The 17,432-nt window shown below is 39.7% G+C and overlaps 1 protein-coding gene across 5 annotated transcripts in view; it reads left to right on the top strand.

The window, feature by feature from the left end:
• Nucleotides 1–14,037, top strand: part of elmo1 (engulfment and cell motility 1 (ced-12 homolog, C. elegans)) — an 86,626-nt gene extending 72,589 nt beyond the window's left edge. For all 5 annotated transcript variants that reach the window (XM_084130935.1, XM_084130933.1, XM_084130934.1 and 2 more), the window contains 6 exons: nucleotides 5,499–5,662; nucleotides 6,719–6,831; nucleotides 10,287–10,394; nucleotides 10,503–10,585; nucleotides 12,727–12,804; nucleotides 12,915–14,037. In XM_084130935.1, coding sequence (XP_083987061.1) covers nucleotides 5,499–5,662; nucleotides 6,719–6,831; nucleotides 10,287–10,394; nucleotides 10,503–10,585; nucleotides 12,727–12,804; nucleotides 12,915–13,115 — 747 coding nt within the window. In that variant the 3' untranslated portion in view covers nucleotides 13,116–14,037. The remainder of the gene's footprint in view (nucleotides 1–5,498; nucleotides 5,663–6,718; nucleotides 6,832–10,286; nucleotides 10,395–10,502; nucleotides 10,586–12,726; nucleotides 12,805–12,914) is intronic.
• The last annotated feature ends 3,395 nt before the right edge of the window (nucleotides 14,038–17,432 follow it).

Genomic DNA, 17,432 nt, shown 5'->3' with positions numbered 1-17,432 from the left:
CATGCTTTCGGCATGCTTCATGCTGGCCCTTGGAGAAAGAGTTACTCCTGTCAGTGGAGTGGATGTGTGGCTGGATCCTGAGAGAGTTGAGTGCCACCTGCTAGAGTACAACATTTTTGGGGGGCTTTTTCAAAATCCTGTGTTATGAAATGTTTCCTTGTCAGAGAGCACTTGCGTGTTTAGACTGCTCCACGTAGGATTTGAACCGGGGTCTCCAGCATTGGAGGCGGGCGCTAACAAGAGCGCTAAGAGGCAAGGGGAGTGAGGTTTACATGCACAGCTCTTTCTGGCCTATACATTCGTTACAATGACCCCCCCTAAACCTCACTTCCATCTGGGTCATGGCACCAAATGTAAACGGTCCTACTCGTGCCGCTCTGAGCGGGATTCAAACTGGGGTCTCCGGCGTGGGAGGTGGGAGACGTGGGACGTGCTAACAAGGACACTAAAGACCACAACCGCTAGCTTGCCTCTTGAAGCCAGGGGACTGAGGTTTACACGCACAGCACTTACTGGCCTACGTCTACTGCAACAACTATTGGAGGCTACATACTTATGATACACCCTAAAACACTGACTATTCTGTGAGAATGTACTACTATTTAAAAAAGGCACCCCGAGACAATCTGTTTCAGACAGGGAGCACTCAAAGGAGCCTGACAGATGTCATCACTCTGCAGATGACTGCAGGTTGTATGGCCAGGTGTAGATACTCAATATCCTGTGACATCAGTAAGTGCCAGGCCACTCGTCTCAACACCCCAGCAAGAATCCAGCAACCTTCTGCACAACTAACACACCAGGTTCTCCAAAGTAAGATTTATGGAAGAGAGTGGCAGAGCCTACCCATAGCATCCCATTGCATGCAAGACTGCAGGTCTCTCTCTTGGCATGCATATGCATGCACAGGTGTTTTATACTTGTCTACTCCACTTGTTATTCATAGACTTACCCCCAGCATTTATGAAAAAATTACTTCAGACTGTACTGCATCTAAATTCATCACATGGTCTTTGCGGTCAGTGTTTCCGGCAAATTATTATTCCGTTAATGATATCTATTTATTTTCTTTGAAGCAATGCCCATTTCTTTGATTTGAATCATTATTAACTGTTATAAAAATCATTATGGGGGAGGAAACCGCATAATTAGCATGCCAATTGTGGAATGGATAAATGTCCCTTTGCTTTTTCATGCCTGATTACCCCATTGGGTCCACGGTCCATAACAAGCAAAATGAATGCGAAGAGGGATGAGTGCAAGATATGCTTCCCAGCCTGTACTGCAAATTTGTTTTTTGTTCTTTTCCAGTTCAGATTTGAAGTTTATTACTAAGTTTATTAAACACTATTTGAATGATTGACAAGTTGTAAATGATAATTATGAATGGTTTCAGTTGTGGCAAAGACTTCTGTTGATGTGACTTCCTGGGCTAATTAAGCAGCTTTGTCTTTGGAGAACTGCGTCAATTGAAAGGTTTTGGGTTTGATCCTAACACCGTGTCCTAACCAAATGTGACACGACACTGTGACATTAGAAGAAAGGTATCTTTGCCGTGTTAATCAGTTTTGGTCCTAACCAGCTTCGACCCTGTAATCAGAGGATTCTATTTTAGAAACAGTTTCTATTTCTGTAACATTGCTCCTGGAACAACAACATACAAACTATGACAATGAATATCTCAGGTACTGAGTATATACTTTATTTAAAGTTAAAAGGGTCTGTGTGAGTTTAAATATCATTTTGCATGACCTTTATAGCCATACTGAAAGCAGCAATGGATAATTTACCTCAGATCTTGAAAATAAATTAATGTTATAACTGTGAACTCAATGACCATGACAAAGATTGTATCAGTCTCTCAGTATGTATTTTAATCATGTTAAAGTGGTTTAAAATGTATTGATTAGATTATGTAGGCTACTTATTCATTTAATTGAGATTGCACTGCACTTGCAGACAGAGCCCTCCCACATGCTCTTCTGATTGGCTGTGATTTTTGATGGATTTTGTAGTCATGTCATGTCTGGTGAGGACAGACAAAATGCTTGTCGCTGAAATTTTACCGCATCACGTCTGGTTAGGACACAGTCCTAAAATTTTACTAAGACAATCCTGTGGCGGTCACCGATGTTCGCTTCAGCTTCACATGCAGAATGTTTTAATATGGCATTTCCTGTGTATATTAGTCATACAAAATGTCAGGATCATGAATAAAGATAATCCTCTTCTAGGCTTTGTTTAAAGCAAAACTGCTCATAACATTATATGTGATTTATCTTCCTAAATCAATAAAAAAAGTCTTCTGATGTAACTGAATTATGGCCCTTGCATAATTACAGGTAGGAAAAAAATATGACTATTAATAATGTGCTGGTATGTAAAACAGAGAGGCATACCTATGAATTTATGATGGATAGCTGCGCAAAGTTGTAATTAAAATTGGACGGGAGCGATAAATCTTGCCTGCCCTGATTGGAGGCACAGCAGTGCTTTTATTGGCTGTCTGAATGAGGGAAGTATGCAAACAGTTGCAAAAAAAGGTGCTGGTAAACCAACGAGTGGACCACTAAATGCTACTGGAGGTAATGTGCTCTTCAATTGTCATATATATGGAATAACACTGTCCCATGTCATGGTGGTTTTTGCATTTTAAATTGTCGGTTTGTGTATAGGCCAGACAGACGGAGTGTAAAGTTAAGAGTTTTACCTTTAACAAACACCACTTTCATAATGGATTGGTTTCTCAGTTTTGTGTGTGTGTTTCTGTAGGTTGTTGTTGTGCACTGCTTATGATCTGACAGGATAAGACAGGAAAACCTAATGCACATGTATCACTATTTGTCTTACTGATGCATATGATAGCCTAGTTAACTACATTTGGTTTGTTTATCTGTTTCTTATTAACATTTGGCTTGTGTGTCATAGCTGTGTGTTTGGAATTGGTTTGGACCCCAAAGAACAAATTTGTTTTAAACTTTAATCATCCAGAAAATCCATTTGTTATCTTTTTTCAGTTGTTCAGTAGCCAGTTTATCAGATATATTTTACAGCACTTGTAAGGGCCCTAAAATCTGGATTTGCTTACTTCTGTTTCCTCAGTATAATCAAAAGCTTGTATACGAAAGCTTGTTGTGTTTTATAATATTATTGTATTTTATATTATATATCATATTACTTTGTGTCATTCCACAACTCTCTTCATGGCCTTTAATGGCGCTGGCATGATCCCACAAACCCACTCACTTTCCAAAGATGATTCAGAAACACTTTAATATTAAGATTAATCCCTCATTTGTTGTGCCTAAGGGAAGCAATAGATTTGTTCAATGCCATTATATCTTTGACATTCAAATATATTAAATAATGCAGGCGCATTAGAGATTTATAATAATAGCTCTGATGTATCAATGTAAATCAAAATATATAGTCCAATGCAGAATAACAGCCTTGGTCTTAAGAGTGCTTTCAGTTTTTGAACTCACAAGCGCACAAACATGCACAAACACACACACATTCATTCTTCTGTATGTCACTCTGTATTATCTGCTGGCTGACACACAGTGGGCGAGTGTGTTCTGTGCATTTAGATGCTCGAGAGAGGAGAGGCGAGAGAAAGACAATAAGCATGGCAGGGCAGATGAAGACTCACACACTTCCTGCTGAGGCTGTGACACACTTGCGTGCGTTTGTCAAAAAAAACAAAAACAGGTCCATTTCCGCTTTATTCATAAATATCACCGCCCACCACATCAGCAGCTGAAATTCCACTGTTCCCCCATATCACCTCGTCCTCAAATAAAAGGTCTGCCTCTATTTCAGCCATCATGACTTGATTTAAAGAGGCTGATAAAAGGAAGAGAGAGAGCTTTGGATTAATTTTTGAACCGTGAAAAATCTGCAAATGTGCTCAGAAAATTGCTTCCCCCGGCATAAGGGATTGTTTCAAGTGGAGATGTTCGCTTCTTCGTCCCCCACCTGCAGCTGTCAAAACCCCCTCCCCTTTAAACCTTCCTGCGCAGTTTGAATAGAGCCGTATCGGTTTATTCCTCCAGCAATCACTCCGCTCATTCTTCAAGCACGGACGTATCAGCCTAGTGATTTAGGAGGGGGCCTTGACCTTGGCCCAATCTTATCACTAATTAAACCTCATCTAATCCTGCTGTGCGAGCCAGCGGCACCTGCTTCTCTGGGTGACTGGGAGGGGATGCATGCGTGAATAGCTACTGGACTCGTTTCCAGCTTCCTATCTCATGCGTTGCTGTGCTCCCTAGCTAATCACAGCATATGATCTGTAGCCCAAGGCTCGGTGCGTACACCAACCCTCTGTTTGTGATTTCGGGATGTGCATTATTCAAGCATTACCAGAAAAGCTGTGGCTTTATTGCAGCTGGCCGTTTCTGTATCTGAGGATAAAGGAAAGTTGTCTTCTTGTGCTGCATATGGGTGAATTCTTGTCATAGTCCATTGCTGGCTATTGCTTCTGTTTATTTGCATTTGATTCTTCATCAAACCGTAATCTCCCAGATGGCTTTCATGACTGTGCTTGGCTGGCCTCCACTTATCTCCACATGAAGAGTTTCTTCTGAGCAACTTCTTAATACGATTTCATTGAAATGTAAAGTGCATCATAAATAAAATGTATTATTATAATACATGCTCTTCAGTGGTGGAACCAATACCTGTAAGAACAAAGCCTTGAAACTGTTATCATTGGTGTTCCACAAGGCTCAGTCTTGGGCCCGCTTTTTATTTTTTATTTACTGCTCCTTGGACATATTTTTAGGAAGTACGATATTCTTTTCCACTACTATGCTGATGACACCCAGCTTTACCTGTCTTCCATGCCTGGAGCTTAATAAGTTTGTGAATGCCTGTCCAGGTGTTTGCCAGTAATGTGATTTTGCACAATATATTTAGTAAGAAGTTGCTAATAACATAAATGTATAGAATTATGTGTGTGTGTGTGTGTGTGCAGTTCAGGTATACCCTACAGATTGTCCCCACAAAGATGACAATATACGAAATCTGAAAACAGCTTATAAATCTTACTAAGTGATGTTTTTTGAAAACCTAAAAAGGAAGAGAGTTTTCTGTGATGGATAGGTTTAGGGTTAGAGTTAGGGGATAGAATATTTATTTATATATATTTTTTCCTTGTCTATTCAGAAACCTTTTGTCTGGGAATGTATGTAGACACTTAGCATGTACACCACCAGTCAAAATTGTTTTTGTCTACAAAACAAATTTCAGGCATGTAAGCATTAGGTTTTTAAGATCATGATCATAATAAAAGTTGTCCTTTTATGTCAGTTATACTGACCTTGTGCTGTCATTATCATCATTAGTTTCAAGTTTCAATCAACGGTCTGATCTTTTGTCTTTGTTTAATTCAAAAGCTGTACTAAAGTAAAAGCAAGATTTAAGAATGAGAAGTTTGTCTGCCTGAATGCATAAAATGATGTCCTAATGATGAAATCTGTGTTTGTGTGCTATAGGTGATGCAGGTGGTGAAGGAACAGATCACTCGTGCTCTCACGATCAAGCCTAACTCTCTGGATCAGTTTAAAAGTCGTCTGCAAAATCTGAGCTATACTGAGATCCTCAAATTGCGCCAGTCCGAAAGGATGAACCAGGAGGATTTCCAATCCCGGCCCATTCTGTGAGTCACTGGAAACTCTTTAATTATCTGAAGCACTCATTTCCCACAATCAGACTCACCCAGTTTTGGTACATGTGTACTGCACCTGTGTCCCACTCATGATTGAAAACAAGCCTTTAAATGGTTCATAACTAATTAAACTAAGAGGAGACTCCATTAAATAAATTACCCACTGCATTACAGTAGCGTCATTTGAGCTGGAATGTACAATCGCAGAGAACATTCGTTTTTTGTGCGTACATCAACATATAATATAACAGTGAAATGGAAATGTCCGTGTTGAACTTTCAGAGCTTGTTTGAACTGAAACGCTGGTAATATCACTCATGATTTCATGTTCTATCAATGTGAAATATATAACGTGGTTCAGTCTGTTCACTATAACAGAAATATCAATTTGTCAGCTTGGCTTTTGACAGTATACGCAAGGTTCCCACATTTTTGACCTCTGATTTTTCCATTAGCTTTTATTTATTTTTTTCCCCCAGTATTCACAAGCATTTTTAATAAATTTTGTTTTTATTATTATTTTTACAGTAGTAAACATGGTTCCTATGGTATTAACTAGGTTATTGTAGCTAAATTAAATAATTAATAAATTACTATTCATTAAAAAAAGAGAGCCCACTTTACATGATATTGAGGATGGTTACTTTTTAATCCCTAACAAAATTAAACATAAAAATGATCAAATCTAGAATCAAAACCAGATAAGCCAACTCATTACCACATAATGTGATCTAAATGTTATTTTCTCATAAATTACTTAGCTAATGCTCAGGGCATTGCTTAAATTACATTAGAGAAGTCTTTAAATGGCTAATTAATATTGCAAATTCTCAGCTTTCGATCTAAACGCAGTACATTTGGCAGTAGTATTAGCAAAACCACAAGATAAAAGGAGGTTTGCCTGGCTCTTCCTGACTTGTGGTACAAAGAAATGTCTAAAGACCAAGTCTGTATTTCACAATTATGTTTTTGAGTCTTTCTTTGTGTAAACTGCCAGAAAAGTGGTGGATCAGTACTTTAAACTGCATTTGTCTGATGTTTCTCCAGGGAGCTTAGGGAGAAAATCCAGCCAGAGATCATGGAGTTGATCAAACAGCAACGCCTCAATCGCCTGTGTGAGGGCACCTGTTTCAGGAAGATCAGCAGCCGAAGGAGACAGGGTAAGAAAAACACCATGTTATAAGGCAACAAAGTGACACAACAAAACTAAAAGTGATACAAGCTGCCTCTTTCTTGTTAATCCAAGTTTCTGTCCAAACCAGCAGCTATGAACAACACTACATTTTGTCTGTTGCTTGATTTTGTTTTCAGCATTTCCCACCCACACAATACATTCATTGAGCAACAATCCTGCACCTCATGTATGTTATCCATTAAGCATTGGCAAGCCTGAGAGAGATTGCATGTGGTAGTAGAGAAACATAGGATATTGCATGAAAAAACCTTAAAGTTCTCTAAGGAGAACCATTAAAAGAATGCCATTTGCTGAAGCAGCACAGAAATGAATGAAAATACATGTGTTTTAGCATTAAAATAATATCAATATGCCCTCATTTTTCTTACTGTGTCTATGTGTTGTAATGCAGCATTTTTGCCCTCAGTTTCCCCTAAAAAATTAGCTTGCCGCTGGATTTGTCTGGTTAGTACACAGTATAAGATTTATGATATTTCCCCTAAAATGAATGTGCTTTCAGCTGAAATGTCTTATTGATTCACTTAATTGATTCATTTAATAGGGTTCTGCCTTTTATTAGGGACCTCTACTGGGCTGCTTCTTATTTGAAAACAGAACTTTGGAATTACAGGAATTTACAGACACCTTCATTGGTCACAATTTTTTTTAATTTGCACATCAGCAATCTCTTAGTACAGTAACTTAATGTTAGAATGTCTTACATGATAGTTTTTATCCAACTATTTTACATAAACATTTTGAAATGTATATGTCCTATGAATAATTTTTTTTTATGAGTGCTATTATTAAACCGACAGCATGATTTAGCAAGTGTGAAAAATAGCCTTTTCCGTTGCTGAGAGAGTGGAAGTATGGAGCCAATTTCAAACAAACGCTGAGTGGTGGGAGTGATAAAGCTTACGGCACAGATTGGAGAGTTGAAGGATCGTCAAATGTAATACCGCTTTTTACACGGGGTGGCTGAGGAGGAGGGCTGTCTGCTGAGCTCAGAGGGAGGCTTTATCAGTTAGCCTGGATAATTTAACACTCTTCACACTTCTACCGGATTAGATCATTCTAAGACTAGACACCTTGTCTATCTCTTGCTATGCATTCGTCTGCCTGCCTCTCTTTCTCCTTTCTTCCTTTCTCTATTCATTTGAGAATTGTCACACTTTTCCTGTTTTATTGACATAATTTTCTTCAATTATGAACCTCATTTGTGTGAATGAAAAAAAAATTGTTTCGTTCACAATCAACTATTATATTATCTGCCAAAGGCTTGAGACACTTAATATGACTTACATGGCACCCTCTCATAATTTGACTGACATATGCATTACACATTTGATAAGTCGATATTTATCCAGTGGTTTGCCTTAATGAGACAAAGTTGAGCAGAGTTCAGCTTTATGCAGAAAAATGAAGCGGTGACTACTAATGAGAGTGCAGACCTAGAAGCTCATGTGAACAAAGTTTAAATACAAAAAAATCCAGGGTGGGAATATTTGAATGTTGAAATTTTTTGCCCCAACCTCAAAGTATTCCAGTCAACTTGCATTTGTGGACTCAAAATTTGATTTGGTTATTTTCACTTCCACTGAAAATAACCAAATGGAATGGCGCTTGATCGATCTGTCCCAACTTATTTTCAAGTAGGAGGTTGGAGAATTCCAAGTTCCAAGGTGTCCAGAATGCAGGATTGGATACAGCAGTAAAGGAGGAATGCCTACTAGTAGCCAATGTTTCAGTGACTTATTCTTATCCGTGTGAATGCACCACATGAAATAGCATTGAATAGTTACCTTTGCACGTGTCCACGTGTTTGTGGTATGTGGCAGTATGCTGTTTTTTCATTACAGACACAGATAGGTCCTTAATATATTTAATTTATTATTGTTATAGTAACTTTCGTGATAATGTCATTTACTTTGAATCACATTGAATGTATTTGCTCCATGACATTCAGGTATGTTCTACTTCCTAATATAATCTTTAGAATGAGGTTCCCCACAGGAGCGAGTTACTAACCACATGAAGCCACCAAAATTCCCAAGATAGCCCAATGTCAGACCATTGCTTTTGTCCATGAACAACTAACCTTAAACTTAAAGCGTTTAAGGACTGCTCTTAAACGACAGATTGAAGCACACCTGTGGATTTTCACTGTGACAGGTGCTACATTGACATTTGTATTCCCTATTGTTCCCGCATAGCAAAGCTCTCTTCTCATGGTGGACAAAATGAGCTGTCCAGTTTCCACCTGAATCTTAAGTATTGCAGAAGTTGCCTGAGGCTGAGCTTTCTGAATAATATTAAAATGTAATTCTTCTTTGCCTTTAATTTACTGAAACATTTTAGATTTTTGTCCTCTTTTAGACTGTGAACAATCCTGCTTCTGGAAGCCCACCTTCCTTAAGAATCTAGCTCCAACCCTAGTTAAAAATCCTGAGCCAGCTAATCTTCAGAATTACAGATTTACATTGGGAGCAGATTGAGTTCAACTCTGAGAGATTTTAATGAATTGTTTTTGCTTTGTAGGCGTTTGTTCACTTCAGATTGCCATACACTAGTTTGTAAATCTTTGCATTTGATAGATGTTGATTGGGTTGCAGTGTCATCTTAAGGTTAAGGAGATCTTATTTTCTTAGTCCCAGATGTAGGTTTAAGTGCATGCATGGTGCCTGAGGAAAGGGCACCACAGCACTAGCATTCAGGCTTCTCTTAAATAAAAATAACTTCTTTCCGCATCCACATCGCTCCCTCTGTCTCATGACTTGTGTACTGTATGTCATCAATTAGATTATAAATTCAGGAAAGCCATGTACAAAGGAAGCCCCCTTTTCATCATGCACGTGGCACTGCATGCATATTAGCCCAAACCATTCTGCACATATCTCTTCTGACATCTCAGAATGGGCTCACAGATGGCTGTTGGCTGCAATATCCATTGGTTGTTCATTGTACATTTGTAGTGGTGGATAAACGGCCCATTGAGCTGGTTTGTTGGTAAGATGAAGTTATAGAAAGAGATCACCCTAGATCAAGCTGTTTCCAGCACACTCCTTATCTCTTTGGGTGAGTATATGCAGCCTGTGAAGTGCCACCCTGCAGGTCTTTCATCCCACTCTTTCATCCCACAATGTTTTTTAATCTGCCAAACTGCTATTCCCAGTTATTAGGATTTGGATTCAGGCGCCAGGGTTGAGTGCCAGCTATGGCCTTCTAGGCTAAATGTGAGCAGTCCTGGCAGTGATCCTTTTTGTCTGCTTTTGGCATGGCACAGGAAGCCTCGGGAAGTGATTTGGGGGGAAAATTGCCGGTCACGGCTACCCAATCTGCAATGAAAAGCCAAAGAATATTAAGCATTGTACTAGAATGAAAGACAACTTGTTAGCATTACATTGTGGAAGACTGACTTACTGCTCTGCTTCTTTACAGACAAGTTCTGGTACTGTCGATTGTCGCCCAATCATAAAGTTCTCCACTACGGGGATCTGGAGGAGAGCCCTCAGGGAGAGGTGCCCCATGATTCCCTACAGGACAAGCGTGAGTACAGCCTGCGTTCTGATCGTGGTGTAGTGGCTTCACTCTACAAAGATGGGATTAAGATGGCCACACCCCGTCTTATTAATTATTCTTTGTTCCCTATGGCAGTTCCTGTGGCAGACATCAAAGCTGTTGTCACTGGTAAAGACTGTCCACACATGAAGGAAAAGGGAGCTCTGAAGCAGAACAAGGTGAGCAAAAATTCTCTTGAATATCCAAAGATCAAATTTTCCTTTGATGCAGTGGTGTGTGGCTTGGTGACAAAGGATGCATTAGTTATGCCTTGTATCTTTGTGAGTAATGATACATCAGCTCACTTCAGTTTCAAAGTCACCCTTTCTTCTTCCCACAGAACAAAGCAGACAATGTCAAATTTATGCCACAACTGTAAAAAATGACTCCCTGTTGACCAAATTGATTAAACTTGAGGACAGGATATCAAGTATAGTTGGAACCTTCTGGCACAGCCATAAGGATCCCCTTAGTCCTGATGACACTGACTGTAAAATAACAATGTGTATCAATGTTGGGGTTTTTTGTACTTTCTTTAAGCAACATTTATCTTTATAGGAATTTGACTTGAAAAAACACTTCCCTCACTAACTGCTGAAAAGAGACGTAATTCTGATTGTCTTGATAGGGCAGATTTGATTAAGGCTTAGAAGCACTGCACCAGTAATTCTTGTGGTAAACTTAACGTTTGCCGCAGAAGTACGTCCATTTCTGTGCTTTTGAGAATTTGAAGGATTCCACTTTGGTCGCATATTATTTTCATGGTGCAGAAGTATCTAGACCTGCTCCTGGATGACCACATTCCTGCAGAGTTTAGCTCCAACCTGCATGAAAGTTTCTAATAATCCTGAAGACCTTAATTAGCTTTTTTTATTAGAGTTAGAGCCACACTCTGCAGAAAGGCCCACCACTGTACTAGAGCAGTATTTCCCTAGTGGGACCCGGCCCCCGGGCTGAAAACCACTGCCCTAGAGCATTTAACTCTAGTGCAGTCAGGGCGTGTCCGAATCCACTTTTGCTAGTTTAACGACGGGAAAAATGGTCGGTGTGCCAGGCGCATGGTCTAAAAGTGAAAGTGAAAGTGAAAGTGACGGCCAAGTATGGTAACCCATACTTGGAATTTGACCTCTGCATTTAACCCATCCAAGTTAATGCACACACATTAGGAGCAGAGTAGTGAGTAGTTAACACACACACACTGCAAACGTGGAGACACACACCGATTAGGGGTTAGGTGCCTTGCTCAAGGGCACCTCAGTCATTTCCCACCGGTTCTGGAATCGAACCAGCAACCTTTGGGTTACCAGTCCAACCCCCTAACCACTAGGCCATGACTGCCCCTACAATCTCTTTTGGGCTTTACGTGCAATAAACCTCATCTCCCATTCCCTTTAAATGCCAGTTGTGCTCACGCCATGGCGGATTCGCTATTTACATGACAGAATTTGATAGTGGGAAGACCGAACGCGTCTCCAGAGTGCAAACGAATCTGCTTGTGCGCAAGGTTAAAGTGTGCGAGCAGACCATCTACAGGACAAGCCGAACTCCACCATATCTTTATGTACAGTACAATAATAATCTTTTACATTGTAATCCTTTTATTTTTTATATTTGGCAGTTTTGCACGTCCCTGCGTGTTTAATAAGCAGACCTTTAGACCAGGTTTTTGTCGGTCAATGGCACAGTCCATTTCAGTTGCCTCAAAATAGCAACGCGCCAACAATGCGACTGAACACACCTCGTTTTCAGACCAGCATGCCCATGGGCGCACAGATGGGCGCAAATGCATTTGCTATTTAAACAACGTGGCGCAGGACGTGAAAATGATAACTGCGTCAGGCTGAAACTTGCAAAAAACACTGTAGGCTTATAAGTAACTGCTGTTGCTCTAGACAGGCCAAGGGGTCTGAAAAGTGTTGATAAGATCTAGGTATAGACATTTCAAATGTGCCATAGAAAGGATTAGATTGTTGGCCAATTGAACAAGGTGTCCTTGAAATTTAATCCTCCTTACTTGAATTTGTGACAATTACCCCAAAAACGACATGTATTTTCTGTGTAGATTTGAGTCCATGAGACTGAAGTATCTTGTTAAGGTAAAGCATTGATGCACTTCCTACTGCTTTCTCTTGGTGCCCGGCAGGAGAAGCTGGTATACAATCTCACACACACACACACACACACACACACACAACAGATTGGACCATCTGCTGTCGTAATATGTTCGGAGAGGATCTGCAAGTCACGCAATAGGAGGCACACAAACACAGCAGCCCCATTAGCATTTGACAGACGGTGTCAATTCTCTTTCCTTCTTTAGGAGGTGCTGGAGCTGGCTTTCTCTGTCCTCTACGAATCTGATGAGTATCTAAACTTCATTGCCCCTGACAAGCACGAGGTGAGCAACCAGCAACTGCAAGCTACAAAGTGGTGTAGCACATCTCCTTTGTGTGATTTGGATTCTGTGCATGCTGTGGTTTAATGCCATGTTTTCTGGCTGTTTTTCAGTACTGTGTGTGGACAGATGGGCTGAATGCACTGCTGGGGAAGGAGATGACCAGTGAGTTCACTCGCTCAGACATGGACACTCTTCTCAACATGGAAATGAAGCTCCGCCTCCTGGACCTGGAGAACATCCAGATCCCTGAAGTTCCTCCCCCAATCCCCAAAGAGCCAAGCAATTATGACTTTGTTTATGACTGCAATTAATCCCCTTTCACTGGACTGACTGATTTTTCATAAATGCATACTGGAAGAAAGACTCTTTCCTGCTAAAACTTGGCTCTCTAGTGCGCCTCATCACAATGGATTTGCTGAACTTAATGGACTTGGCTTGCAAGGCCTATGAACCATCTGGTCTGGTTGAAGAACCACCACAAACTGGTCCTCAGGTCCTAAACCACTCTAGTCCTGTCGCAGTAATTTCCAGACATCTCTTCAAACAGTTACATTCCTCAAGCAGCCCACCTCCACTTGCTCTGGCTTAAAAATGGTTGTGTCAAGAATTTTTGTCCCATCATAATTTCTGGCTGTTCGGAGTGGGATGCTCCCTGTAGAGTGTGCAAAAAGTCTAGGGGATTGTGGCATGTAGCACTCACTGTAGTATGTTTCTCACTCTAACAAGCGGCAGCTATATTGCTAGCAAAGTCCAAGTTTGTTCTTTCTCCAAGTATCCCATTCATGCCTCTTATACTGTAGACTGTTAAATTAAATAGGCAGCTTCATGCAAGAGGTTGCCTTTTTTGTCTTAAACCATACCTGCTTTGTGCGTACTTTGTTATCATTGTCTGATTATAATGCAGGCTTGTAGATATAGCTCTTTACTTCACTTGACATCAACCAGACTCATGGCAGACTGCTGTAACATTCCAAAGCAATATTGAGCTTCTGTTTTTGTAAGCTGGTATAAACTTTTGTGATATTCGTGATTGCTGCCAAGTAGTCAGTATTATACATTTCTGTGTGTTAAGGAATTTCATTTTTCAGGGCCTTCAAATTTCATTTGAACTTTCATGATTAATTTAATTTAAGATTGTGGGTATTATAATTGTTATGATTTATGGTTTTTCTCCCCTCATGTTTGTTAGAACGCAACATCCTGCTGTTTACATTAAAGATGGATTCCAGTTCAGTTTTTAGTTTTTAGCATTTCTTTAATCATGCTGTCTTGCATACTTTATATAAGGAGTGACCAATCCTGCTCCTAGAGGGCTACCTACCTGAAGAGTTAAGTTTTGAGTTTAACTGGCTTTAGGAGCGTTTAATTAAGGCTGGAACTTAACTCTGCTGGAAGGTGGCCCTCCAGAAACAGGAATGGACTCCCCTCATTTGTACATATTATACTTCATACTTGCTTGTATTTTATATTTTTATTAATATATTCTGTATGAATTTGTGGGAACCACCTTTGATTAGTAGTGATCTCCAGGGGCCTCATTTATAGAACGTGAATTTACTCAAATCCACGCCAACGTTAATTTTTATAAAAATATACGTCTTTGACGTAGAAAAGTGCTTACTGCCACGTCAGGTTCTAAGCAGATGCGCACACTTTTCCTTGTGGCAGAGAGTTGGAGTACTGCAGGTATTTGGAAATATAAGCAATTCTTGCCGCCCACCATTCTCAAGTAAAGGATTTTTGACAAAAACCTGTGTACGTTTGTTCTCTGACTCACACGTACGCACATTTGAGAAATGATCATAAGATCAAATCTAGGACGGTTTCTACGCAACATTTTATAAATGAGGCCCCACAAGAAGTGTATACACTTACCTCTCATATTACACAACTAGGAACATAGATTACTCTACTACCCACAAACACAAAAAAACCACTGGCCATCACAGCCTGAGCAACTCGGGGGTGTTCCGGAATGTTCTTCACAGCTCTGTGTGGTAATAACAGGGCCATCTTGGCAATAATCTGCTGGTCTGTGTAACTCTAGCATTTCCAGTGACTTCCTCCTACTCACTGCCACCTCAACCTCCTTTAAAACCTGGTGGCTGTATTATGCATGCCGAGCCAGTAGTTGGCAAGGTCGCTTTGTAAAGAAAACGCATGAGCATTGTCACCTTTTTCACAAATTCATATTTTTAGTTTACACATAGACGATAATAATATCATTTTCAAAAACGTGCACTTTGAATCCCGTTTTCAGTCCCCCAAAACGCCATTGACACAGTTTTCAGTCGTAAAGTAGCATTTCAATTATCAAAAAAAAATGTCAAAACATTAATGCTACTTCTCAAAGTGTTCCATTTGAACATACTTCCCTACTATATATAGTAAGTGAAGAACAGTATGTGACGAACACTATTTTCAAATATTATTCCCGGCGAGATTCTGAAGTGCGCATATGATGGACAATTTATTATCCCATGAGGCCACGGGAGAGGATTTGTGAATGGCAGTGAAGTGACGCAACTGACGAATGTAGTCCTGATTACATTCATAGTAGCCTACGCACATTTATAATCTATACGTTTTTTAAGTTGGTCATGAAGTAATTAGCCTACTTATTCAAAACAACTACCTACTCAAAGAGTATGAAATTTCGGATGCAGCCTCTTTCTGCAGTCTTGATTCATACTTTAATCTCTTCAGTTCAGTTTTGGTTTTAAAATGGCAACAATGAAATCTCTCGATCTAGAATTGTAATTGTACTGCTCTTTGCTGATAGATGAAGGCTATTCCATGATTGTGTACACTGTCTTTATATGAAAGTAAACTGGATTCAATCAGGACAAAGGGAGAAATGGAAGTCTCATCTTGTCAACAGGTCCTCATTTGGCAGATTTATTAAACAGTGTGTAATGTATCATGCAGAAAGTTCATCTGCAACACTAAAGAGTCTCTGATCTTTAGAACAATGTTGTGGATGTGTATGTTTGGGAACATCTTAAAGGCACAATATGTAACTTTTTTGCTTTAAAAATAGCAAAAATCACTATATCTATGTTATATATTTTTTTAGTTGTGTACTTACATTATCCCGACTGTTTCCAACAACTTTCAAACCAGGAGAAATTTGTAATTTTATTCGAGAAACGTCCCGTTTCTTTATTTCCGTTTTGTTGCCGCCAATGCCGTCATATCCGCGTTGTCCGTGGTTTCCGCTCGTGCTGCCATGGCAACCAGAGCTATGAACCAGAGCCCTCTCTGATAGTAACCAAAGCGACTGACGCGGACAACTTTGTAGTTTGCAATGTCTATTTGCACGCTGTTGTTGTTTCGTTCAAACATTATGGACCATGGCAAGCAGACTTTGGATAAAAAAAGGAGAACTAAAACGAGAATCAATATCAGCGCGGTGTTTTCGAGATGCCGAGAGCTCCCATAGACAGTAACGTTATATAAACGAGAGCTCCACGTCCGAGACTTCGACCGCTCCTACATGTACTTTATTAAACAGGTGAGCACATTTACATAAAACTAATCAATGTAATATAGTTCAACAATGATAAAATGTTAGAATATGATCTGTATGTTATTCTAATGTTGATCAAGTTTACTGCTAGTCTCATACAGACAGACTAACACATAACGTTACATTACAACACATTCAAATGCAGTTTAGTGTGATAGTGTAATGTTAGACCAAGTGAAACAGCACTGCGTTACCTCACAAGTTTACCTCACAAGTTAAATTTGTCTAATAAACTGACCTGTAAGTTATAATTCTGCACTTGCGTGTAGTTCGGTAGAATGAAATGTCCATATTCCTTTTATATCCGCGGGACTCGCGTCGCGTCGCATGTGGAGCTGATAGCTGTCTCTTAGCAATCCCGAACTGCTTCATATCACAGTCATGATAAAAGCATCGATGTATTCAGTCATCCATAAACATTATTAGATCGGTCGGCTTGATGTTGACGACAAGATCCATAATTCTTAGCAAATGTTGCGTCATCAATCTACGCCTTTGTTATTGTAAATAGGTTAGCGACCCCTAGTGGCGAAAAATGCCATACTGTATGTTTAAATGTGAGAAGTGGGTTGAAACCTTAACTGGATATATTAAATCGCTGCTTGTCTATCATTTACATAAAATAAAAAATGCCAGGGTTTGTAAATGGGCAGAGAACATATGTCAGGGGAAGCCCATTTTGAAATAGGTCTACAAGATCAGACCAAATAAGTTGGTATTAACATTTGACATTACGCTTATATATGTAAATATATATTTATACATAAATATACTGACTAATGTAGAATTTCGTATAATTGATAGATGGGGAAAAACTAACGTGGCCCGTACGGGGATCGAACCCGCGACCTTGGCGTTATTAGCACCACGCTCTAACCAACTGAGCTAACCGGCCTGGCGTACTATTAAAGACGTCATAGTTTCTGAAAATTGTGAACTTCACTGAAATGCTATAAGTGTTGTCTCGTCGTCACGCGGATAAAGGAGTGATTGCAGTGATTCAGTTCACTGTCTTTACTATAGTAACGTATAATGGCTCTGAAATAGTGTTATTTGGGAATAGATCATACAAAAATTCAAAAGCAATTATTTACTCACC

The sequence above is a fragment of the Abramis brama genome (assembly GCF_963993115.1).
Source record: "Abramis brama genome assembly, chromosome: 12".
NCBI lineage: Eukaryota > Metazoa > Chordata > Actinopteri > Cypriniformes > Leuciscidae > Abramis > Abramis brama.
The sequence above is the reverse complement of the archived record's forward strand: the minus strand, read 5'-3'. Positions and strand labels throughout refer to the sequence as shown.